We start from the raw sequence: 25267 nt of genomic DNA, 5'->3' as shown, positions 1-25267 counted from the left end.
TTTATAAACCTGATCATTAGTGGGCAGTTATTATCTTGATTGCCCGTGGTTTCAGTCGGAGGCCTCACTTTGTTTTTTGTTGGGTTTTTTTTTTTTTAGCTTTCTAAAAAAGAGAAGACTGGAAATTTTATAAAACCTGTAAGTTTTTTTTTGTGTTTTTTAAGCTTTTACAATTTTTGAAGTCTCTGTCCCAAACTCTCTGTAAGCATACATTAGAGGCAGTTTCTCCAAGCCTAACGAGGAAAATATATCAACTAGTTCTGCTTTGGGTATGACTAAGTGGTATAGAATATGAAGTAAATATAATATTTATTTAACACTTTTTTATATACCGATATTCATGTAGACAAATTACATATCATACATAATAGTTATCATACATAATTTATTTATTTATTAAAGGCTTTTATATACCGAATTTCTTGATACAAATCAAATCAGCTCGGTTTACATCGAACAAGTAGAAACTATAACCAACCAAACAGACGATTTGAAGGAGTATAAAGTTACATTATAACAAGGATGTGTAAACTTGGAGTAGGAAATAAGAAGGGGGACGAAAGATTATAATATACATTGGAGAATGCGAGGGAGGCAAGGAGCAGTCCTCATGATAATTTGTAAACGTTTTCTTAATTTATATACATGGTTTAGCGCTTGTTTGTATGCATAGTTGCTAGAACATAATATCATACATAACAATATCATACATAACTATTATGTATGATATTATTATTAATACATTAAAAAAATTCTTTAGTGGAAAAATGTACTGCCATTGTAGTAGATGATTTGATTAAGAAAGATAGCTGGGTGCCAGGTAGATGTAAGGATTGCTTGGTTGCCTGCCTGGTGTGAAGGTAGCAGACCTCTCGTGCCACCTAGATAAGGTTTTAGAGAGTGCTGGGGAGGAACAGTCTGTGGTAAATGTGGGTACCAGAGAGATAGGAAGGTGCAGGGTAAGAAATTGAAATCCTTGATGTCCAGGGCTGTATTCTCAGAAGTGCTTCCCCCTCCCATGTACAGGATCCCAGAGGCAGGCTGAGCTTCAGAATCTCAATGCATGGATGGGACAGTGGTGCAGGGAAGAGGGTTTTAGGTTTATGGGGAACATTTTAGGGAGGGGGAAGCCTATTCTGACAAGATGGGCTCCAACTCAAGCAAAGTAGAACCAAGCTGTTATCGCTAACTTAAACAAAAAAACAAACAAACCAAACAACCCGGAAGAGCAGCTTTTAAACTAAAATGTGGGGGGAAGCAGACAGTTGCTCAGCAGTGCATGGTTTGGAGCAGATATCTTCAAAGGATAAGGGTAAACAAAGTAAGTTAGAATGTCCTGATAGAGAGAGGTGGTTGTAAAAGCTAACCCACCCTCCCCAGGATGTATTTAAATGCAGAGCGCACACAAAGATGCCAAACTGTATGTATCTTCTGATGATCAGATTGTGGGTACATATACAAATAGAAATAAAACTATTCTAAAATGTCTCTGTCTGTGAATGACAGAAGTCTGAAAAATTAGACTGGAGAGCTAGAATGTATAGCACTAAAGGAAGATAAAGACAAAATAGGCATCTTGGAGATCAGGTAGGAGGAGGATAACCAATGGGACACTGGGATTCAAGGATACAAATTATATAGACATAAGACTGGTAGGGAGTAGCACTGTATGTTAAGGGTGGCATAGAGTCAAGCAGAATAAAAAGTTTTAGCTGGAAACATTTGGCACTCTGGAATCCTTATGGCATGAAGTTACAAGGATAAAAGGGAAGAGTATAGTAGTAGGGGTAGATTACTGCCTGCCTGGCCTGGATGAGGAAACAGACTTCTAAATGCTAAGAGTTTAGACTGGCTAGTAAAATGAGCAATGGAATAATTAATGGGTGAGGCCAGTTACCTGAGTAATGATTGGGTAAATGTCTCATCAGGACTTGCAAGGGAGGTAAAGTTCATAGATGCCATCAATGATTGCTTCAAGCAAGAGTCGGTCATGGAATGGATGAGAGAACTGTATTAGGGTTAGTTCTCAGTGGAACGCACGACTTGGTGCAAGAGAGAGGTGCTGATTTCCTAGCGTGTAGACAGATGGACTCAGGACCAATGGATTTATGCTCCCCTGCCAGCAGATGGAGACAGATACACCCCTGCAATGACCTCAGCCTTTCAGTTTTCTCTTCAAAAACCACTGTGGACATACTGTCAAGCTTGATTAAAAACGGATAACCGTAACTGTACTCAACAACAGGAACACTGAACCCCATTAAGATTATAGATGCCCTGAGCTAGGATAAGGATCACGGCTCACCTGTAATCTCTTGGAATTGATATGGACTCCATGGGTGAACCCTCGGCGCCGTTCTTGGGCAGGATGCTGAATCAGTCTACACTAAGGAAAACAAAATGATCAGGTATGTATCTTCTCCAATCTGCTTGGCAATTGAGGGTTATAATGTAATAAAATTTGACATGATTAGAGAGCAAATACTAAGGGAAAAGTGAGGTAATTTGATTGGGAAAAACTAAAAGATGCAATACAAGGTTAAAAACTTGCAGGAGGCATGGACATGGTTTAAAATTACCATCCCTGAGGCCCAGACAAAATGTATTCCGTGCATTCTAAAATATTGAAAGAAGGCAGTTAAAGCCAAAAGGGCATCATTCAAAAAATGGAAAGCAGGCCCAAATGAGGAAAATAGAAGACTATATAAGCACTGGCAAGTTAGATACTCAAAAGTAATTAAGCAGGCTCAAGAGAATTGGGAAAAGAAGCTTGCCATAGAGGTAAAAACCATAAACTTTTTTGCCTGTGAGTCAGTTGGGCCGTTAGGTGGGTTGAGAGGGGGGTAAAAGGGGTGGTCAGGAAGGACAAGGAATTAGAAAAACTAAATTAATTCTTTACCTGTCTTTACTGAAGATATCAGGGTCATATCCCCACCAGAAACTATTTTTTTCTTGATGTAATGACTCTGAATGATCAGAATCACTGTGAACCTGAGGGCATAACTCAGGCTGACAGAGTAAAGAATAACATCATTGAGACCGGATAGTATTCACGCCAGAGTTCTAAAGGAAATAAAACAAAATGGCAGGCCTGTTTTCTGGTGACATGTAACAGCCCTGGTACCAAAAGACTGGAGGATGACCAGTTTGATGCTTTTTTTTTTTTTTTTTAATGGCTCCAGGGGTCATCGGGGGAAACTGTAAACCAGTCAAAGTGGTCCCAGTTATTCTTAAACAATTTCTGGCCATATAAATAGGATTTAATGGGGGAGAGTCAACATGGATTTTACAAAGGGGTCTTGCCTTACTAGTTTACTACATTTTTTTTTTGTGTGTGTAAATAAAATGTGGACAAAGGTTAAGCGAGTTGATTATAGTGTATTTAGGTTTAGAGAAGGCATTTGGCAAAATCCCTCACGAGACTCCTCAGGAAATCGGGAGGTCATGGGATTGGAGGCAGTGTCCTATTGTGAATTGGTAATTGGATAAAAGACAAGAAACAAAACAGTCGGACTAAACGGTCAGGTTTCCAAATGGAGAAAGGTCATTAGTGGAGTGCCCCAGGGGGGTCTCTATTGGGACATGCCATTTAGCATATTCATAAATGATCTGGAGAAAGGAGCATCAAGTGAGGTGACCAAACTTTCAGATACAAAATTATTTCGAGCCATTAAAACAGCAGCAGATTGTGAAGAACTGCAGAAGGACCTTGAGACCAGCAGACTGGGCTTCTAAATGGCAAATGCAACTTAATGTGGACAAGTAGAAAATAATGCATGCATCTTAAAATAATCCGATGCTGGGCTTCATGTTAGGAGTCACCACCCAGGAAAAGGATCTTGGAGTCCTTGTGGGACAGTACCTTGAAATCTTCAGCTCAGTTGCAGCAGCAGTCAAATAGGATGTTAGAAATTATTTGGGAAGGAATGGAGAATATCATAATACCTTTGTATAGATCTATGGTGTGACCGCACCTCGAAGACTCTGTGTGCAGTTCTGGTTACCCCCCCCCCCCCCTCTCAAAAAAGACACAGTGAACATAGAAACGGCACAGAGAAGGGCGAAAAAATTATAAAGGGATGGAGAGGAGCGAAACAGATTAACGCTCTTTAGCTCGGAAAAGAGAGTACTGGGGTCATTGAAATTTCAAAAATTGAGTGTGGGGGAACTGTTATTTATCCTTCAAACATCACTAGGAATAGGGGACACAATGAATCTAGCAACTGGCAGATTTAAAACAAATCATAGGAAGCTTTTTTTTTTTTTTTTTTTTTCTCACTCTGCGCACAATCAAGCTATGGAATCTGCTTCTGGAGGATGTGGTCACGGCAACTAACCAGAGAGGAGTTCAAAAAAGGGTTGGATCTCTAATTTTTTTTTTTCCCTTATCTTTTCCTCAAGTCCGTGCATTTCTTTGTTTTGTAATGTGGACTAGAGAATGTAATGTTTTAATTGTTTGCTTAATTTTGCCTTTGTTTAATGCTGTAATATTTCATTGTAAATGATCTTTAAGATTCAAACGATAAAGATTAAAAAAAAAAAAAAAGACTGGACAAGTTCCTGAAGGAAAAGTCCATAAGCAGTTATTAGCCGGGTAGCCTTGGGAAGGCCAGCGCTTATCCCTGGGAGTGAGAGACAAGATCAACCACAGGGCATCTGCTGGGTCCTTGCGGCCTGGACTGGAGACTGTTGGAGACGGAGTACTGGGCTCAATGGACCTTGCTCTGACCCAGCATTGCTTTTAACAGACTAGGTGTCAGCTTGCTGTTCTAGGGAACAAACACTCTTATTTTATGTATTTCACAATTTTCTGACTTTTCAAAAAGTGATTTCTCTTCAGTGAGGATTACAGATGTGCACACACAAAAACATCTCAATGAAAAATAGATATTACATACATTCAGAATAAAAATTATTTAAAACAGATGAAAAATCACAGCAGTCAAAGGCATCTCTAAATAACCTGGCGGGGCTAGGGTTGCAGCATCCTCGGGCTAGGCACTTCCTAACTCTCTCCCTCCTCTCCCCACCATTCCCTGTGACCTCTTCCTGACTCCCCATCCTCCATGGCCCCTCTCAACGTTTCTGCCTGCGGTAGCTGGACTGCCTGCTTTGGTGTCCTGTGCCCGGCAGAATGGGTTCTGTTGACTTCCGGCCCCTAAGTCTCCTCTTCTAGACATCAAGTGGCTCACAATGGTCCCAACTCTCACGTTGGTTTTCCTGTTAATGGGAGGTCTGTGCATGGGGGGGGGGGGGGGGGGTGTCTGTAAGTGTGCCGGGGCTCTAGAAGACTCCACAAAATGGTTCTCCCACTCTGTTTGCTATTTCTGCTGCAGTCGCGACCTGAAGATTTGGCAGCTGGGGCTGGCCCTGCTCTTGTCTTCCCACCTGGAGGGGGGTAAATTTAATTGGGGTGGCAAAGGGAGAGGGGGCTAGCACTTGTCACCCCAAAGGGCCACCGCTGTGTGCGTATGGGGGCGGTGGTGTTTATAACCATGTCTTTACGTGCAGTTGGTAACTTAAATTAGAATAAATAGAAGCCTATCTTTTTCTACGTTCATGAATTCCAATCTGGTCTCTCCCTGATCTCTGGAATTGCTACATTTGCTTAGTTGGATTTTCAATCCTAGTTTTCCCAGAGTAAACACTTGCTTGCGTGGTTTACGTATGCAGTGTGAAATTGGATGGGCAGTGATGTGAAAAAATGCATCTAAATCATTAGAACACGAAACATGCGAAGGGCCTGCCAGTTTCAAAGCTTTCCTTATTGATGTTGTTCATGTAATGTTCTTTAAATTTGGGTGGTTTTTTTTTTGTCGACTTGCTATAACTGCACAAATGATTAAGACCTAAAACGTAAAGCCAGTTGAATGTTTTGTTACTTTATATTGTTAAAACACCAGAGTTGCTGATGGCACTGAGTGTTGACTGGATTTACTGTTATGGTCCATTCGGTATCGGTGAGAGCAGTAATGCTGACATCTGGTGGCTGGATAGAGCAATTAGAAGTCATAAATGGCTGAAACGTTTTAGAAAATGCAGGTGCCAGGAATACACATTCTCTTTATCTTCCTCTCCTTCCCGCCCCCTGCATTTGTCTTTTTAATTACTTTTTCGTGTGGTAGCTGTTCATTGCTCTTCCTTCTGGCCAGCCCTTCTATCAGGGGCCCGAGCCACAGCAGGTTTTGCATTCACTTGGGGTTCTCTGGAGCTGGCACGTGCTCCTGTGTGGATGGAATAAGGTCGTATTTGATGTCTTCTGGTCAGGTACATGAAACTGTTCACTATAAATCACACTGGTTGAAAGGGGTTGAAGATTTATTTTTGAGCCATGTCTACTTAAGAAGTAATGCCCCACAGTGAAACGCATTTGTAGCCATTTAATCTCTAGGTGGGAGGAATTCAGCACCTATAGGAAAAACTGAGGGCCCTTAATCTGCTAGGACATCCTTGACTCTGGAGATGATCACTCTAAACCGTACACTTTAGATGTTAATACTTTTGAATTAAAATAACTTTCAGCGACATGCACAGAAGGTTGGGCATCGGCCAGTCACAACTCGGGACTCCTGGCGCGTTCTAGGTTGCTGTCTTCAGGTTTAGAATGTGTTAAATCTTCTCTTGGGCCCTTTTGATCTCGCAGGGCTTCTGAGGTTTCGTGCCTGTGCTGAAAAGGCTTGCAGTGACAAGTCTAGAGGCTGATAGGATTTAGCCGACAAGCTGCAGTTTGGCATTTCTCCTTATGGGGTGGTAATCAAACAGATAAATGTGCAGAAATTCTTTGGTCCCCATTAGAAAATCAGTTTGGTGTGTGTGTAAATCCCCATGCATGTTCTCAAGCAGGTGTCATTGTGTGCATGTATGATGAGACAGGTTCTGTGTACGCCTGCGCCTTTTCCCAGCGGATTTATGCGTGGAAGTTTTTTTTGCTTTTAAAATCCGGGCTAAAGACTGTGGATAAAGTGCCCATGGACTTCACTCCTATATGGGTCACAGGAAATGACTCTTCCTATTATGAAACTGCAGAACGAGCCATAATATAGTCTGAGTACTGGGTATCCATGGCTACTTAGCTTGTTTAATTGAGATCTGAAGGTGCATTTGCTCCTGGAGTCTTATGCCACTGTTTCTAATTCTTGTTCTTGCAGTCCTACTTTGTTACGGATTATGACCCAACAATCGAAGACTCCTACACCAAGCAGTGTGTGATAGATGACCGAGCGGCGAGGCTGGACAGTAAGTATGCAAGCCTTGCTGAGCTGGGAAACGTTTCTGGCTTGAACAGAATTACCAGGCGGCATGTCCTCGACAATCCATTGGTTCTTGCCTTTTTTTTTGGGTCTATATAAGCAATTTTAGTTCTTTCATGTACATACTTGGTAGAAATATGTGTGCAGCTTACTACATTAGGGCAGGGGGGCCTTCATTCATATATGGTACTAAATTAAAAATGAATAAAATTTCACTGTAAAGTTGAGTTTTTTAAAAGATTGTCTGCCACAGTTGAAGCAAGAACACACACTTTTTTTTGAGACAATGTCTTCAGTCACATTTCATAATGTAATAGTGTGTGAAATATAATTTTTTTACAAATTTCACCATGAATAAATTGTTAAAGGTCTCCTGGTTAGATTTAAATGATGTAGCATTTTAATTACATCAAACTTGTACCACTGAGGCATATGTGGGTGGTGGGAAGGTCTAACACTTGTGAGTTGTAGGTACTTCACTGAAGTGATGGGAAGAGAAGACAGGATGATTGCGGTGTCTTCTGTCATATCAGAAGTAGGAAGGGATTCACTGTCTGAGGCTTCCGTTCTAGCCTTTGGCCATTGTAGGGCTGTGAGGGCTTCCTCTGTTTCCGATCATGGGACGAAATGCTTTTATGGCAAGGGAATATAATGGAAATACATTCATTCATGTAGCTAGTTGGTGGCTCCACAGATTTGTAGAAAGGGTTTTAGCAGATCCAGCCAAAGAAGGGATTTCTTGGAGGCAGTAACTCTTGAGAAAAAGCAAAAAGGACTAGCTGGTGAGGAGGGAGTCTTTGTGCAAAGGAGACACCAAGTGACTGGGTTTTAGAAGGCAGGATTGCAGCCTTGCAGAAGGAGCCACCTATCCTGCAGCCAAGGACTTTCATTGCAATGGCTGGACTAAAAAGTCAGGAAGGTTATATATGAAGAAACCCCCAGCTAAGTGTGAGTGAAGGCTCATGGGCCAAGATTCCAGTCCTGGTTCTGACTGAATTGGAAACCCAAAGATGCAGAAGCCAGTGGTCGGCTAACAAAAACAAAAAGTGCAAGGAGCCCTGCCCTTAAGAACAAATGTCATTTCGTACGATATGTTAAAGCTATCTCTTTACATTAATCGTCACTTTGCACGAGCAGTCACAGGTCTGTTTGCTGATGCTTTTCCCGCCCAAGTGCTTTCTCAGAGGGATGCAGAATAGTCAGATTATACAGTGAAGTCTATATTTGGTGTTCAGGTGAGGATGCTGTAGTACATACAGTGTCTGAGCATAACACTCCTATACCTAATGTGTGCTGCGTTCAGTATTGTCTACTGGGGAGTTCCCTGGCCGGGGTGCCCATAGGACAAGGGGGACAAACTGAGCGTGTACAACATCGGTGGGCAAAATATGGCCCGCTGGTTCCATCAGGCAACAAGCTGCTTCCTGGCTTGCAGCGGCAAGAGTACGTGGCATCTGTGGACAGGAAACGTTGCCACCGAAGCCTGCACACACCTCTCTGCTATTTGGAAGGGCCACCTCGCTTCTCTGCTGGAATCTCAAATGGTGCATCGTTGTCCTGGGTTTTGGCATGTTTCAGTCTTGTGCAAAAAAACCCCCCATAGTAGACATTCAGTGTTCAGTTAGCTTGGACTCCTGCTTCTTTTGAAGATTACAGTAAACAAATGATCGGGTTTGATCAAATTACTTAAGGGTTGGTGAAACTTGCTCCTGGGTAGAGTAGGACGTATTATTTCTCCTAGGACAAGCAGGACTGTAGTCCTCGCATATGGGGCACATGCCGGGCTCCATCTGATGTCACCCCCATATGCGAGGACTAACATCCTCCTGTCCTAAGAGAACACCTGTTACAGGTAAGCAACCCTGCTTTACTTTAGGCTGTGCGGTAGTACTGCGTCTCTGATGGTCTCATATTTGGGAAGACCAGACTCCAATTCCAAGAGGGTTCGGCCATGGATTTCTTACCGTTTCACTGCCCCTGCCATGTTTGATATAGTAATTTATGGACCAGGTTTAAAACTATTCTTGCATGCAGGGTGAGTAATTAGCACCATATGTTAAGAGGGATACACAAAGTCAACCCTAATGCCATCTGCCATTTGTCACTGTGCACTACAGCTTCTCTAATTGCTGAATGTTACTTTCTAAGAATGGCTTGCCTGACCGTTATTAAAACATTTTAGTAATTGGATATACTAGTAGCAAGAGCAGCCTGTTTCCGTATAGGCTTGAGGGTAGAGTAACAAAGGTTATATAAGCCTTGAACTTCTCTGGAAGGAATGGCTTTCTCTAAAGCGTAAATGGCAGCTCTGAGCATTAAAATGCTTAAACGCTACACACACAATACATGCAATCAACAGATGAGGCTTTCTGTAGGAGAGCTGAGCAGATGGGTGCTAAATTAGTACCTTGCTCTGAGTCAGCTCACTGCTGACTTATACCGAAATGGTAAGAAACATGAAAACCGGATTTTGGGTGTCCAAGCAGCAGATCCTTCTCTCTGGGAGTTGTGGGAGGGTGGATGTTTGCGATGGGGAAGTCCTGGCTCGGCTGAGTGGATGTATTCGTGGAGCAGAGCAGTTCAGATCGGGCTCTCTCTCAGTGCCAGTCACTCTGTGCCAGATGTGCTTATGAAGTGACTTTCCTCATGAGCACCCTTTAAGGTGGGGCTTCCCAAACCTGTCCTGGGGAACCCCAGTCACTTGGATTTTCCGGATATGCACAATGAATATGCATTGGATAAGTTTGCATACCATGGAGAATCACTGGGGGGGCGGGGGGCTGTGGGAAGCTCTGCTTTAGTACATCTGGCACCTCCAAGTCCTCCTGCCTTGGCTTTACCCAGTTATTGGTGAATATCCTGTTATCTTTGCCTCTTAGGCATTTTTTTTTTGGCTCAGTGCTAAATAAGCAATCCAAAAGTAAATGTTGACTTATAATAGCAACATTCCCCTCTGTCCAGTGATCTGCCATCTTCTCCCTGAACCTTCCGCTCCCTCTGAACATGGTAAGAATATGAAGTCCATGGCCTGTCCAGAGGAGGTTGGTGGTTTACCTTCCATTGGTTTCTTTTCACTCATAGACATGGCGCCAATTCTAGTAGCCTCATCATCCTTTTCGTAAAATGCTTGTTTGTAAAGCTGTGCAATGGCAGGGGAAGTGAAAAATATGTAGAAAATGTAGGTGTTATAGCAAGAAAATTTTTCCTGGCTATATATTTTTTGAATTTTTTTTTTTTTTTTTTTTTAAATTTGTGCTCTTTATCTTCCCTGCTTTCTTCCCATCTCTTTTTTCCTGCCTCTGCTCTTCTGTATAGTGTCTCTGCCCTGGGCCGGTGTCAGGCACCAGATGCAGAGGTTTAGGCAGATGCCTAGAATATTTTCACCCCGATTGAGGATTGTGAAATGTTTTGGGATCTCCCCCCCTTGGATGGAAGGCACTGTCTACGTACAAAGTAATTTGAAGTATTTCGAATGAGGAATTCCAGCATAGCCGCTTGAAATGAGGGAACCCAAAAAGCCTCTTTCGTTTCTTGGTGCGAGGGGAAGGAGAAACAAAAACCTTGCGGCTGACGAATGCGTTGGAAATCTCCGCAAAACATGACTCTGTGTCTTCAGAAGTCGGGCCTTACCAAAATACTTCACTAGAAATCATCAGCTGATTGCTCAGGAGACCGTATCACTCCAATGGGGGGTTTCAACTATAGTTTAAGATTTAGCAGTCAAATTCATCGCATCCACATGTGAAAGTGTTGTCATGCTTTTTAGAAGTAAATGAGACCCCCAAACTGTAAAGAAAAGTGAGCTTGTTTTTGACTTCTATCTGATATTTGGAAGATATTTTCCATATTTTGGGTGGGGGATACTTTAAAATATTGTGCATATAATACTCCATTTTTTTTAAATGGATTTGCTTCAATTTTATTTTTTTATTATTAATACTTCTAATTATTATGCTTCTCAAATTTCAGACCTCTTTTTTTTTTCTTTTCTCATAGTTTTGGACACAGCCGGTCAAGAAGAATTTGGAGCCATGCGAGAACAGTATATGAGGACGGGAGAAGGCTTCCTCTTAGTCTTCTCTGTCACCGACAGAGGAAGGTACAGCCTCCCTGATTGTTACTGTAAGGTTTCCCAATGTTGCGCGTGTCTGTGCGTGTGTAGCGTATTCTGTGTCACAGCAGAGAGCTGGTTTTTGAAACCGCACAGAAAAGAATGCTCTAAAACTCGTCTGCCCGACATGCAGGTAAACTTTTGTGCCCCTTTGACCTGCATATATTCACCAGGACCAAGTAGAGGCATTCATGGGGGAGGAACTAGAGTAGTTAGGTTTGAGCGCGTAACTTTGGATTTTCAAAAATACAAAAGTGTTTTTCCTGAATTTTCTGCCTACATATCAGGTGTAAGTGTATGTGGATCATTTTCATAGCAAACCTATGCACATTAGTATGTTGTGGAAATTGGTGTAACTTATGTATATATTCGCTGACATTATATGGGTTTTTACAAAATTGCTCTCTAATTTGCCTAACACTATATTCTGTAGGATTTCGGTCTTAATTTGAAAAGAAATGGTCAGATTTTTAAAAATTCCACTTTTGCTTTGTTCTTTAAAAACCAAAATGAAACTTCATATTTATGGAAGTGAAGTATTAAATGTCTTTTATTTAAAGCTTTTCCTTCGTGCAAAGCAGAACAGCAAAGCGTAATATAAAAAATAAATAACCCAATGGAAAAAAACTGCAACAGGCAGTGTATGGAGGAGACCAGAATCCCAGAAGAGACTTAAAGGGTCTAGTTCGCTGTATAAAATAGTGTGGAATACGCAAGACGCCCCAAATAGACAAGGAAGACGTTGAGACCCTAGAGGCCAGGGTAGGATCGCTACCGTAAACCGTGCATGCTGGGATACAGCAGAGTTTGCAGTAGTGATGGAAAGCTCAGGAAAATTCTTAACTCTGAACAACCAGCGATCTATGCAAACCTTTGAACTTCTGTAACCCAAGAAGAAGCTTTAGGAAACTACTCGCACACAAAATATGGGTGAGCAAATAAGATCAATTGTGGCAATTTCATTTTCATCACTGGAGATAGACTTGGAGAGGAAGTCAGTGCAGCAGCTGAGAACCTGGAACCATGTGAGATGCAAGTGAAGGATGTCTACCGATGAAGTAGCAGCTGCCTGAATGGTTTTCCATGGTTTGCATGCAGAAGTTGAAAAGACTGTAATGAGAAGTGTGACATGATCATGTTGTCGTGCGACCAGTGTAAAAACGAACGGATTCCATGGTCTCTGAACCCTGTCCAAACAGAGCAATGTTTGTACCTTGATGGTGTTGTACTCCATTGGAAAGGGGGAGGGTGAAGCTGCGAGGCAGTGTGAACTCGACTGGTTTTGAAGATGGTCTTCCATTTTATTGTGTTTCAGTTTTGAAGAAATCTACAAGTTTCAAAGACAGATCCTGAGGGTGAAAGACCGTGATGAGTTTCCTATGATTTTAGTGGGCAACAAAGCTGATCTCGATCATCAGAGGCAGGTAAGGAAGGACAATAAAGGGAGGTCTTAACACTTGTAGAGACGTGCAGTAAGTGTAATGTGTGCAAATCTGGTTAGTATTATCTTTAAAGAAACGGAGATCCAGCAATCTTATATCTTGCTGGATCTCTGGAAACAAATCTTCAGCCATTATGTGAATTCTGCATCTTTAAGTTATCACTACCTGGACTTTGACTGCTTATTAACAGTAGAGGAGTTATTTCATCCTGTAACACTGAGCATCTTTGGTATTCAGCTAAACTCTGCCAGAATATCCTAGATATTAGAGGGCAGTGTGTGTGGTTTCTTTTTTTTTTTTTTTTTTATTTGCTTTTTTTTTCTGGCTTGCAGAAATATAAATACTAGAAGCACAAGCTAATTTCTAGTTGGTCAGTGACATTAATATTAGGAGAATTATACTTGTTTACTAAAGCTCTTTCAAAATGATCTTTTGTTGCCTTATGGCCTGGAAGTAATATGCATTAAACCAGTGTTTTGTTTCATGTACAGTATCAATACATCCAACCCCATAATTGCTAAAGGAAAAATATATTTCAGAATTTCTTAGAAAATGAAGTAGAAATCAAAATATGGAATAGCTTGGTTGGATAAATATCCACCCCCCTTGTACATATTTAGCAATTCTAAATAATTAAAACATTAAAAAGCACATGCCAAGTGAAGTGGCACCCACCTGTGTTAAATTGTACTGATTCACATGAATATAGGATAAATGAAGTAGTTCCTGTTGGTTCCCCCTGCTGGGGTAGTGCATTTTAAAGCAAGAGTCCAACCATGAGCACCAAAGAGTTGTCAAAAGAACTCTGGGACGAAGTTGTGGGAAGGCAAGATTTGGGATGGGCATAGAAGAACTATAAGGTCCTTGATTGTCCCTCAGGGCATGTTAGTTGATTAAGTGGTGGAAAGGGTGGGACACTTAGACCCTGCTTAGATCAGGCCATCCCTCAAAAGTGGGTGACTGAGCAAGGAGGCTGATCAGGGAAACATCCAAGAATCTAATGGTAATATTGAAAGAGCTGCAGGCTTCCGTTGGCCAAGACTAGTCAAAGGGTGCGTGTGACAATCTCAAGCACTCCACAGATCTGGCCTGTGTAGTATGGAGGCAAGAAGCGAGCTATTGAGAGCCCATCTTGAATCCCATTTGAAATATGCAAAGGAACACTCAAGGCATACTTTTGCCTTATGGCAAAATTACAAAACACAGCACATCACTCAGACATCTCTATTGTGAAGCGTGGTGGCAGCAGCATGTTATTGGATGTTTCTCATCGGTAGGGATTGGGGCAGTTGTCAAGATAGAAGAGAATAAATGGAGGAAAGGTAAAAAAAAAAGGCATTAAAGAAAATCTGCTGCCCTCTGCAAGAAAGCTAAAACTACCAGTTTCAGCATGACTACTCGAAGCGCACAGCCAAAACTACACTGGCTTGACTAAGAAGCATAAAGGTCCAAACAGAGCCCCAACATCAATCCAATCAAAAATCTGTGGCATGATTTAGATTGCTCCCTAAGGACCATTTTGAAAAGAAAAAAGGTCTAATATAGACAAATCTAGGTATGTAAAGCTGATGAAGACCTATCCCAATACAGCTGTAAGTGGATGTGCATTCGTTGGTTGGTTCGTTTCGGCAGTATGCTCGTTTCTCACAAATAGAGTAGGCCATCCACATACACGCATATCAACAGTTTTGCACGCCTACTCTACATTCGTGAGAGATAAGTATATAGCAATACGAATGAGATGATTCGACCAGTGAATGCACATACAGAAGGACTAGTGAAGGTGCTTCTACCAAGTATTGCTTCAGGGCAGTGGAGACTTATCCAATTGTAACTTCAGTTTTATTTTTTTGGATATGCATATTTTGACACTGGTGTGGAGTATTGGGGTGGGGGGAGTGAATTGTGTATGCAAGTCTGTACTCACATAGCAAAGTGTGAACCATGTTCAAGGGGGGTGTACGCTTTTTTTTTTCTAAAAATTTTTTTTTTTTTAAATTCTGCTTGTCGACTCTTCAAAGCGGATTACATTCAGCTACTATGATTATTTCCCTGTCCCCAGAGGGTGCACAATCTGAGTTTGTACCTGAGGCAACGAGAGTAAAATGATTTGCCCAGGATAGCTCCTGAATCAATTTAAGCTATCACACAGGATGTTCTCTGTCAGCAGACATTGTGGAAAATTCTAATTGTGCAGCCAGTCCAGGTTTGGATAGAACTTAGCTTCCTCATTATGTCATGTAAACAAACTAAAATAATAAACTACTTTTAACACACAATATGCATCCATATTTTGAAATAGACAAATTGTTTTTAAAACAATTAAAATAAAATGTAAACCTAGGGCTGCTCCTGAGGCTTAGGCGTACAGCATATAAGGAGCATAGGAGTGAGGTTTGGTCAGATTTAGGCTAGCTTGGGGGGGGGGGGGGGGGGGGGGGGGGGGGGGGGGGGGGGGGGGGGGAGATTGCTATTATAGTGGTGGCCCTGGCCAACCAACAAACACTATGCCTTGTAGGAGAGTAGCCCTCAGGCTGGTGAGATTTCCTGCAGTTGCCTGGACATACTGTCCTGTAAAAAGTGGGTTAAGAATCTCACTGCACCCTCAAACGAGGGGAAACAACTTCAAAAAAGAATAATTTGTGAAACACGATGGGACACTTTATGGGAACATTGTTAGGGGTGTGGCAGCTTTTGGGCTTCCAGCACCGTTGACCTTCAGCCATAACTAACACAAGGATTTTTCCCTTCTTTTATATTCCTTTTCAACATAGTCCAGTCATCGCAGCCCTGGTCATTGAGTGGGGGCCATGACCCAGGGGGTCCTTGTGGAACCCAGCAATCATGGATCCTAAATCTGAGCACTAGATTTTTGCCATTACACACAGGGACTGAGACTCCTTTCCCCTCCCTGCCAAGGTCGCAGATGGCACTTAAGTGGGCTTCCGTTGATGACCATGGGTGAAACTTGGTGTATCTCGTTGCGAAGACTCGCCATGTCCTGGCTGAATGTTATCCCAGTCGGGATGCAACAAGTAAGCTCTAAACAGGGTAGTAATGGATTTCACTGAACATCTCGACTGCGTTAAAACACAGTCAAAGGCCATGTGACATGTTGATAAAAATCCAAGTGTCTGGTTTGTCGAATATTTTGAGTATAGAAACTCATGGGAGGGCAAGTTTGAATATATCTCAAAACTTCTTAGGACTTAATTTTGAAATGTTGCAGTAATGTGTGTATATTGGAGTGAGGTGTTTTTTTCCTATAAGGTTATGTAGCATTAAAAACACATTAATAAAGTACCATGGGGTATTTCAGCATATAAGTGATGAAGGATTTCTTTTTGAAAATTACCCAGGACACTGAGTCAGAAATTTGTGAAATGCACAATGTTAAATCTCTAAAGCATTCATGCATATTTTTAAAAAAATTGTTCAGTATCGTCCTAATTTCCCTCGAATGTTAAAGCCAAGCCAGAAAACTGTAAAATACAGCAAGACTGCTCATTATGTAGCCTTTGAAATTCCATTCGCTTTAAGATACTGTGGGTCACCTTTAATGAGTCTTGCTGAGACTGCCTTGTCCAATTTATTTTTTTAAGGCTTTTGTTGCAAGTAAAACATTAAAGTTCATCAACTTCACAATGAAGGGGTTGCTTCTCTCTGTCTGCACTCTTTCCGTGCCGCAGACAGAGAGGGAAGTATCCTTTGAGCTTGATGACCCTTAATGGTTTGCTTGATTCAGCCTCAACAAGACTGGGGATTGTGTGACCCACAGTATCTTAAAGCGATTGGAATTTCAATAGGGTACATGGGTGTTATGAAGCAGTCTTGTAGATTGACAATTTTCTGGCTTGGCTTTAACATTCAAGTGAAATGAAGGTGATATTGGGGGAAAAATATTAAATTGGATGTGAATGCTTTGGAGATTTAAATGTTTTGGTTTGTTTTTGTATTTGGAAATTTTATTGTGTTTCAGAGGATGCAAAATCCGCATTGTAAAAATCAAGGGCAAAAGCCCAATTCCCCCACTCCGCGCTCTCACAGAGTTTGCAAAAAGATAGCAAAACTGTGCAAGTGTAATATCTTGGTTAAGCGAATTAGTGAAAGACATGTCAAGATATCAAAAACTAAAACTTAACAGCAATACATGCCAATAAGCCAAAATACTGGATATGAAATACAAATTACATAAATAAAGCAATAGAGATGAAGTAATATCTCTGACCACAGAGAGAGAATTCTCCCGAAAACATAGGTTCAATGAAAAAATACCCCCCCCCCCCCCCCCCCATATATATGACTACATTATCGGCCCTCCTTGGCCCAAAATTCTGTAAAAGGACCCCACACTGCCCTAAAAGATGCCAACCAGCTCTGGCAAACTGCAGTTAAGCCAGTTGGTGGCGAACTATCAGTCTCTCTCTGACCTGTTGAAGAGGAGGTACTATAGCTTGTTTCCAACCCATATCCACCACACACCGTGTTGCTATATAGACCCGAATACAAAAGACTTCTTAGGTTAGGAACTGGTAAAATTAATACGACACAGCGGGCATCCGGAGTGATGTCCACCCCCAAGCAGCTCAGTTATTTAGTCTGAAACCTGCCAGAAGGGCACAGTTTTATCACACTGCCACCAAATATGGTAGAAATTGCCCACAGACCCACACTTCTTCCAGCAAACATCCGAAAGAAGGGGATAGAACTGGTTTAGCTTAACAGGTGTAAAATACCAACGGTATACCATCTTATAACTATTCTCTTGCAGTTGGGCCAAAATAGAACAGTTTTGAGCCCCCCACATGAATAAGTTCCCAGTCTGCTTGGCTAAGAGGGCCTCCCAGATCCAAATCCCAATTCCGTGTATAAGGAAAAGGACCGCTACTGGCCCATTGAGAAGCTATTAATTAAGTTGACTTATATAATAACCACCGCTATTATTAGCAACAGTAACATGGGATAGACTTAGTTTTTGGGTACCTGCCAGGTTCTTATGGCCTGGATTGGCCACTGTTGGAAACAGGATGCTGGGCTTGATGGACCCTTGGTCTGACCCAGTATGGCATGTTTTTATGTTCTTAAGCATATACAATTTAGACGCGATGCCCTTGAGTGTCCGCTTGATCGCAAAAATTCTCAAGTTTACATTTGCCGTCCCGTAAGTTATGTGGTCATCTCTATAACTTGAGTATAAGCCAAAACATTCACTGAATCTAAGTGATAGATCTATGTGATGGCCTTTTTAGAAAGAAAACCATTATGCCCTAGTAAATGCCCCACAGTACTTATCCCCCACTGCTGTCTTCCATGGCAGAAATGAATTAGACAGGAGACCAGCTGGAACATGCTTTTTATGGAAGAGGAAGGCGTGATGGAAATAGGCCCTGGAGCCCACTAACTTGGACTTCCACTGTGCCCAATCCCGCAAAGTTGTAACAAACGAAAAGGGTAGACACTGCAGAGGGAGCCAGGAAGATAGAGGCTGCCACAGCAAGCCGCCCAGTAGCATTCCACCAATCAAGGCTTGCTCAATAACTGTCCATTGTTTCACTGACTGACTTTTGTAGAAATCAATTAAGCCTCTAAGCTGAGAGGCAGTGTAATACCAGGACAGATTGGGTAACGAAAAAAGATAGATCCAAAAGTCCTTAAAATACTTTATTATGAAGGCAAAATGATTTAAACGCAAAGATAAAACACTGGCTAATATCTTAAAGTCCAAATTTATTAATGAAATGGGTCGGTATGACCCACAAAGAGAAGGGTCCCTCCCCGGCTTTGCTATAACTGAAATTCCTGCTACATTAGAATGCTCTGCGAAGGATCCCCCCCATCCCTTAAAATATTAAACATTTCCGTCAAGGGGCAACTAATACATGTGAGAGGTGACGGTAGTAGCCACTAGAAAACCCATCTAACCCTGGCGATTTGCTGGACTTGAGCAATTTAATAACCTCAAGAACCTCCGGCTTAGAGAGAGGGCCATCTAAATATTGCTGCTGTTCCAGTGTTAGTGAGGGCAAAGTTGTTTCCTGGAGAATATTGGTCAACGTGCATGTCATTTATAGAGGCATTTGTGCTATAAAGAGAGGCATAAAACTCTGTAACACTCCCAACTGAGATCGGGGGATGGTTTACTGATATTCCCATTCAAATCTTTAACCTTACTGGTAGAGCTTTGCTCAACCTTGGCATTAAGCTGTTGTGCTAAAAGGTGGCCAGCTCCGATTGGAACACTAGCGTATTTTCATCTAACCTTTGAAGTTCAGATTTAGTCCACAGTAACTTGCGATATACTAAAGGGGACTGATTATGCACATGTTGACGGGAAAGATTATCTATTTTGGCCAGTAAGGATAAATGTTTCTGCTCCTTTGCCCTTCTACAAGCAACAGCCTTATGAGGACTCCTCTCGCTACTGCTTTGGAATATTTCCAAATTACTCCTTTTGGAAGTTGAGTGTTTATTCAACTGAAGACTCTTCATAATTGATCTCCTAGGACTATTAATAAAGTATCATCATTGAGTAAGGTTTCATTTAGACACCAATAACGTAACCCCTGATCTAAATCACAAAGTAGATCCAGCTACACCGGTTGGACCATGTAATGCTGCCGATAGCCACAGCGGTCACCCGGGATTGTAGGGTTTTGTCTAACTGGAAATAATTCGGAAATAGGTGGAATGTGGGGATGAGTAAAATGTATAAGCACGGGAATGCGGAAATCTTTGCCTCCATAAGTCAAGGTTTCAATCTGACATAATAGATAGCAGTTTCCTTGTACCAGGTGGGCTATTCCAATGAGACTGAGAGGTATCCAAAGAGGGCCATAATGTAAAATTAAAATCCCCTGCCAGTATAATGAAGCCTTCCCTGTATGAATCCAATAAATGGCTTATAGATTGAAAAAAAAAAGATTCCTGATTCTGGTTAGGTGTGTAGATAGACACCAGGGTGAAGACATCTGAACCCAAAAAAAATTTTCAACAAGACACAACTACCATGACGGTCTAGAAGTTGAAATAAAACATGAACCAAATGAGAAGAAATTAGAATGCTCACTCATGTATATTTTGCTCCATGGGTACCTGCAACCAAGAATTTGTGTATTCCTTAATCATTAGCAAACGCTCATAGCATATCCTTAAGTGTGTCTCCTGCAAAAAAGCAATAGCCGCTTTATGGGAGGCCAATTCCTGATAAAAGCTGATGACATTTCTTGTGGTAGTTAAGTCCTTTTAACATTAAGCGATATAAGCCTAACAGCCATGATTAATAATAGGACCACAGGATCTTAAGGAGCATAAATCCAGCATTCTTGCATAAGAGAGAAAAAATGCTGGGATGCTTCCCAGAGAATAAAAAAAGTAAGACAAGCACATGCAATACTCTAAATTCCGAAGACCCTGCTTACAAACCACTGATCCGCCCTTCCCACATGGCGAATCCTCCCATCTAAAGGGGCTAGTTTGCATATCAAGGTAAACGCCCATCCCAATCCCTCCAGTTACTAATGCAATAAAAATGAACTAAAACTGACCACCACCCCACAGTAAAGTGTGTTGCCACAATGATATAAACATGCTGCTACTCACTCACAGAAATTTAGAACAGAAGGCAATTTATTAAATATCTTCCATTCAGATAGAATAAATGCTTAAACTAAATTAGAAGTGTCCTCATCCTTGATCGGAGATCACAGAATGTGAGTCCTCCGAATGGCATTACTGTCTTTGTCCTTACCCCACTTGGCGCCATCTTGGAACGGAGTTGGTTGTCTCAACTGATCCAGTAGACGAGGCAGAGAAGGTGATAGGCAGGCCAGCCTGTTTGAAGATGGTCTCCACTTCAGTCAGAGATCTAATCCGGTTGGAAGTCCCCTTATGCATAAACAGAACAAATGGGAAAACCTATCTGTATTGTATGCCTGCCTTGTGAAGTAAGCCAGTAACCTCCCACAGTTCGTAGCAATGACGAAGAGTGACCAAAGCCAAGTCATTGTATATAGCAAATTTATGCCTCTCCCAGCTCCAATCTGTTCTTTACCGGGCTGTGTCCACAATGCTGGATGTCTGAACAAAGCTGTGCAGGCAAAAAAAAACAAGCCTTCCCGGACAACTCATAACCATCACCTGCTACTGCAACAATGTTACTACAAATATTCATTAAGTTATTGTTATTAAGTAATTATCCCTTTACAAATCTTTACGCCCCACTGTTCCTTATTTTTTCTCTCTCCCAGTTATCTTACCCCTGTTTTTTGTAACTGCTTCCCCTTGCACAAGTTTAGTTCTACTGTTCTATGCACCCCTTGTTTCTATGTTAACCAGCATGATGTGACTTGTTCATGAATGCCGGTATATAAAAAACCTAAATAAATAAAATAACAATGTCTCTTGGCTGGTTGTCGTGCTTGGGCCCTAAAGCCCTGTGTGCCTGCTCTATTTTAACAGCTGGGTCGGTGCCAGAAGCCTCTTCTGGAGTGCCTTCTCAACCAGTAAGTATAGAGATGCAGATCGCTGCCGCTATTTTATAGTCATTAAACGCCTCTGTTTCCGGAATCCCCTGAATTTTTATTAGAGTGCCTCGAGCGGTTTTCTAGATCTTCCACTTTATCTGTTGAGAGAGCATTCAAGAAGGACAGACTTGTATTAGGTAGTCAAGTTGTTGAGCGCCACGCCATGTTGTTCAACCCAGGAATCCAGCTCATCAACTGTGTCCCATCGACTCTAGATCATCCTCAACTTCCGTAATAAAAGCCAGTAAGTCTGACTTGTGCTGTCGCATATCAGCCTGAAGTTCAAGGAACCACTCATGCAGTTCCAACCGTGATGGGAAATCAGCTGGGTCCATACCATGCTGAATGGTGACAGGGGAAGCCTCCGGGTTCTTCCTCAGGTATCACGGCCTGTTCGGTGCCATCACCGTGCAATTCCAAAGCATGTTTGCTAAAGGAAAATTGTTTCAAGTCTGTTTTTTCCTTATAGCTGTAGTCGCAGGAGGTATAGCTCAGTATGCAAGTAGTGACACTAAGAAACATGCAAAAAACAGGTAGAAAACTTAGCAAAGTGGCAGGTTATAAGGGTGGTGATAGGGAGCTCACAGATTAAGCATCCATCTTGAAACGCGGCATTAGAACGCCCCGACATTGGTTTCTTTTTTAACCATTTCTTTATCTTGCCAAAGAGTGCAAACTATGTAGAGTAATGTAAGCACCAGTGACTGATTTCATCCAAGAATTTGTGCAGTCAAATACCACAGAACCACCTTTACCCAAATCATACTTATGGGAAAACACAGGATTGAACAGACAAGTTCGTATTTAATATTGTCTTATTGGGACTGTGTCTCTCCTTGAGTAATTGATCATGTAGACCAGGGGGGTTCAACTCCAGTCTTTGTGGGCTGCAAACTTCTCTGGTTTTTCAGGATAAACCTTATGAATATGCATGAGAGTTGCATACAGTTTGCAGCTCTCAGACTGGAGTTAGATGACCCTGAGATAGATCATTGATTCCCAGATTGAAACAAAATGTGTTGACGTCTCTCTAGAATTTGATATGAAGCTCACTTGTTAAATGTCATTTGGATTTCAGGTAACACAGGAGGAAGGACAGCAACTAGCAAGACAACTTAAAGTAACCTATATGGAAGCATCAGCAAAAATTAGAATGAATGTAGACCAAGCTTTTCATGAACTTGTCAGAGTTATTAGGTGAGTGGAAAAGTGCCGTATACTAATAAGATATTCCTTCTCTTTGTTAGAATCTATTTGAGAATATAGTTTATTTCAAATTTCTAGTACTGTGGAATGAGATGGCAGTTCACAGTAGACGTGTCCATATCAAAGTATAATTGGGTACGTATTGATACAAAAATCAATCTCCACAAAGTCCAAGGACAGATTGGCTCATTCTCCATTCTTAATCTGTCATGGCTGTTGGTTGACTCTATGAAAAATCGTTGTGATGAATTGACTTGATATTGTAGGGGAGTTGCTTGCCTGGTGTTGATCTGGGTGTGTCTGCTGCTGGGGCTGAATGGAAGATGTTAATCTCTGTTTTTTGTCAAGCTTACAACATAAATGACATCACTTAAACTGGAATCTTTTGTAGGCTGTAGTACCTCCTTGTTGAAGCAATAAAAAAAAAACCAAAGCAAAAAACATAATATCGTGATCTTTCAAGACCACATCTATCAGAAGGGGATCTGTATGGTCTCAAACTCATGTACTAGCACTATCGTGTTTTTTGGTACCAAAACACATCGCAGCTTATCAAGACTGAAGAGTTCAGATAATACAAAGCAAGACAGTGAAGTGTGCACCCTGATTTAGTGTGTTGTCCAATGAAATAATTACAAGTGAGGGTTTATTTTGAGATGGCTGTGCCTCTCTTGGTGTATATGGCACATGCTCTGTGTCTGTATAGAGTACAGTTGTGGACTGCTGAACAATTTTAGCTCTGCTTATGTGCAACTTCGTTTTTGTGAAATTGCATTGCTGTTCAATTTTCTTTTGACTTTTTTTTTTTTTTTTTTTTTAACACCTGCAGGAAATTTCAAGAGCAAGAATGCCCTCCTTCACCAGAGCCAACACGGAAAGAAAAAGACAAGAGAGGCTGTCACTGTGTCATCTTCTGACTGTCCCCCAACTGAGCCAGCTGTCAACTGCCAGCTCACTCCCCTTCATCCCATTGCATTTGATTTCTGTGTAGCCTTGTTGTGTTCATGCCCTAGGAAGGGGGGGTCACCGTGGAAGCCTTAATCCTTCAAACTGGCTTAAGTACAGTATTTGAGAGGGCTTTGGTCATCTCCGGGCAAATAAATACAGATTGCCAACACTAAGGCTGCTCTGATGCCACAGAATGCCATTATTATTTTAACGATCATGTGGTTTGTGCCATTCAGAACCTGAAATGAAGATTAAAAGAATAACAAACTTGGGACCCAAGGTGGTCAAATTGAGTTTAAGGTGTCGTCTGTGAAACAAATGTTTTTTCCCCACTTCTGATGTTACGTCAGCTACCTGTATAAAGGAAGGTGCAGCACAGCTCTTTAATCCAGTCTTGGGATTGACATTTCTATCCATCAAATAAAGCAGTCTACCAAGTTAATTTAGTTACAAGATTAAGGCCGGGTTCAGCTCTCAGTGAGAATATTTGGATTCAGCTCTCATTAATGCTGCAGCTTTTTTTTCCAGTGGCCAAAAAACATATACTGTATTTATTTTATAGATCCAGAAGGGCTACAGGTATGATATTGTGTGTGTGGCCAAATACTTGGGGGGTCGTTCTGGATTTAGGCTTTTGAGTTTTCATGTTAGTGGGTGGGGGGGGGGGGAATCCATGTTTTGTTCGTCTTCCTTTGATATTACTATTTCTGGGTAAGGGATACAAGAAAAGTAAAACTGTAGGTTTTTTTTCCATGTAATATACAAAAAAAAAAAGGTGGAATTACTCTCTCCATTGTTAAGAGATGATTAAATGTTTTTTGCTATATACTTTTATACATTATTTTCTTATCAGACTAGTTAACAAGTATTTTTATATGTTTGTAAGCTGATATGTTTTCAAAGCATAACTTGTGTATATGTAAAGATGAGTATTTAATTCCCAGGGTTCACTTTTAGCTGGTAAAGATCATGTTTGTTTCGGAACTGCAGTAGGAAGTCTCATTTTGCCAGATGGGTCATGGTGGTGCCCAAAAGTGGCACTTGCCTGTCAAATACACCCACACGGTGTCCCACTATGCATACTTTTAGTGTCCATTCTTATTGATTTTACCCAATACATGGAAAATTAGAAACTGTAAGAAACTTTTAACTGATGACTAATTTGGCTGTGGATAGTTTTCAGCAGAGTATGTGTTTAAACAATTCAAAAGTAAACTTCCTGATTTGAAATACAGAGTGTATTGCAGTATTGTCACTACCCCTTTTGGATGTGTGTCCTAACAGTTTCATGAAGCTTTAATCATAAAGCATTTCCTTGTATAGCTTCAGGTGCTAGAATTAAAGATGATCAAATTGTTACCTGTAGATGGCCTAGTATGGTCCCATGTTTCATGTATCAGTTGTGTGTGTGTTAAGGGGCTGGATATGGTTAGGTTTAATTAGAAAAGAGGAAAGCACCAGGTAGGGCTTAAGATTAAAAAAAACAAAACAAATGTGGAGATCATTTTACTTTTGTGGCTACTGAAGAAGCTGAGGTGAATGGCTATCTGGACAGACTACAAAAAAAAAAATTCACCACTTAGAACTGGAGCTGAGGCTGCATTGAAGGACAAAAAAGGAGCACTTTTAATGAGGCATTTTGGGCATATCCTGTTCAACCCACGGAATGCATTAGTAGCCTATCTTAACTATACATGAGCCTGATTGCAAGCTGGATAAAAAAAAAAGTCATTTCTAGTGATTCCATATATAAAAAGGGGCAATTGTACCAAGCATGCTTGGGCTATG

General features: G+C 41.3%; 1 protein-coding gene across 2 annotated transcripts in view; it reads left to right on the top strand.

Moving 5' to 3' along the window:
• The window catches only part of RRAS2 (RAS related 2), a 75849-nt gene extending 51005 nt beyond the window's left edge, over positions 1-24844 (top strand). For both annotated transcript variants that reach the window (XM_029582433.1, XM_029582435.1), the window contains exons 2-6: positions 7149-7236; positions 11247-11349; positions 12677-12785; positions 22404-22522; positions 23361-24844. In XM_029582433.1, coding sequence (XP_029438293.1) covers positions 7149-7236; positions 11247-11349; positions 12677-12785; positions 22404-22522; positions 23361-23448 — 507 coding nt within the window. In that variant the 3' untranslated portion in view covers positions 23449-24844. The remainder of the gene's footprint in view (positions 1-7148; positions 7237-11246; positions 11350-12676; positions 12786-22403; positions 22523-23360) is intronic.
• The last annotated feature ends 423 nt before the right edge of the window (positions 24845-25267 follow it).

This window comes from Rhinatrema bivittatum, chromosome 17 (genome assembly GCF_901001135.1).
Source record: "Rhinatrema bivittatum chromosome 17, aRhiBiv1.1, whole genome shotgun sequence".
In the NCBI taxonomy this organism is placed as follows: Eukaryota; Metazoa; Chordata; class Amphibia; order Gymnophiona; family Rhinatrematidae; genus Rhinatrema; species Rhinatrema bivittatum.
This window is presented reverse-complemented; position numbering and strand designations above follow the sequence as displayed.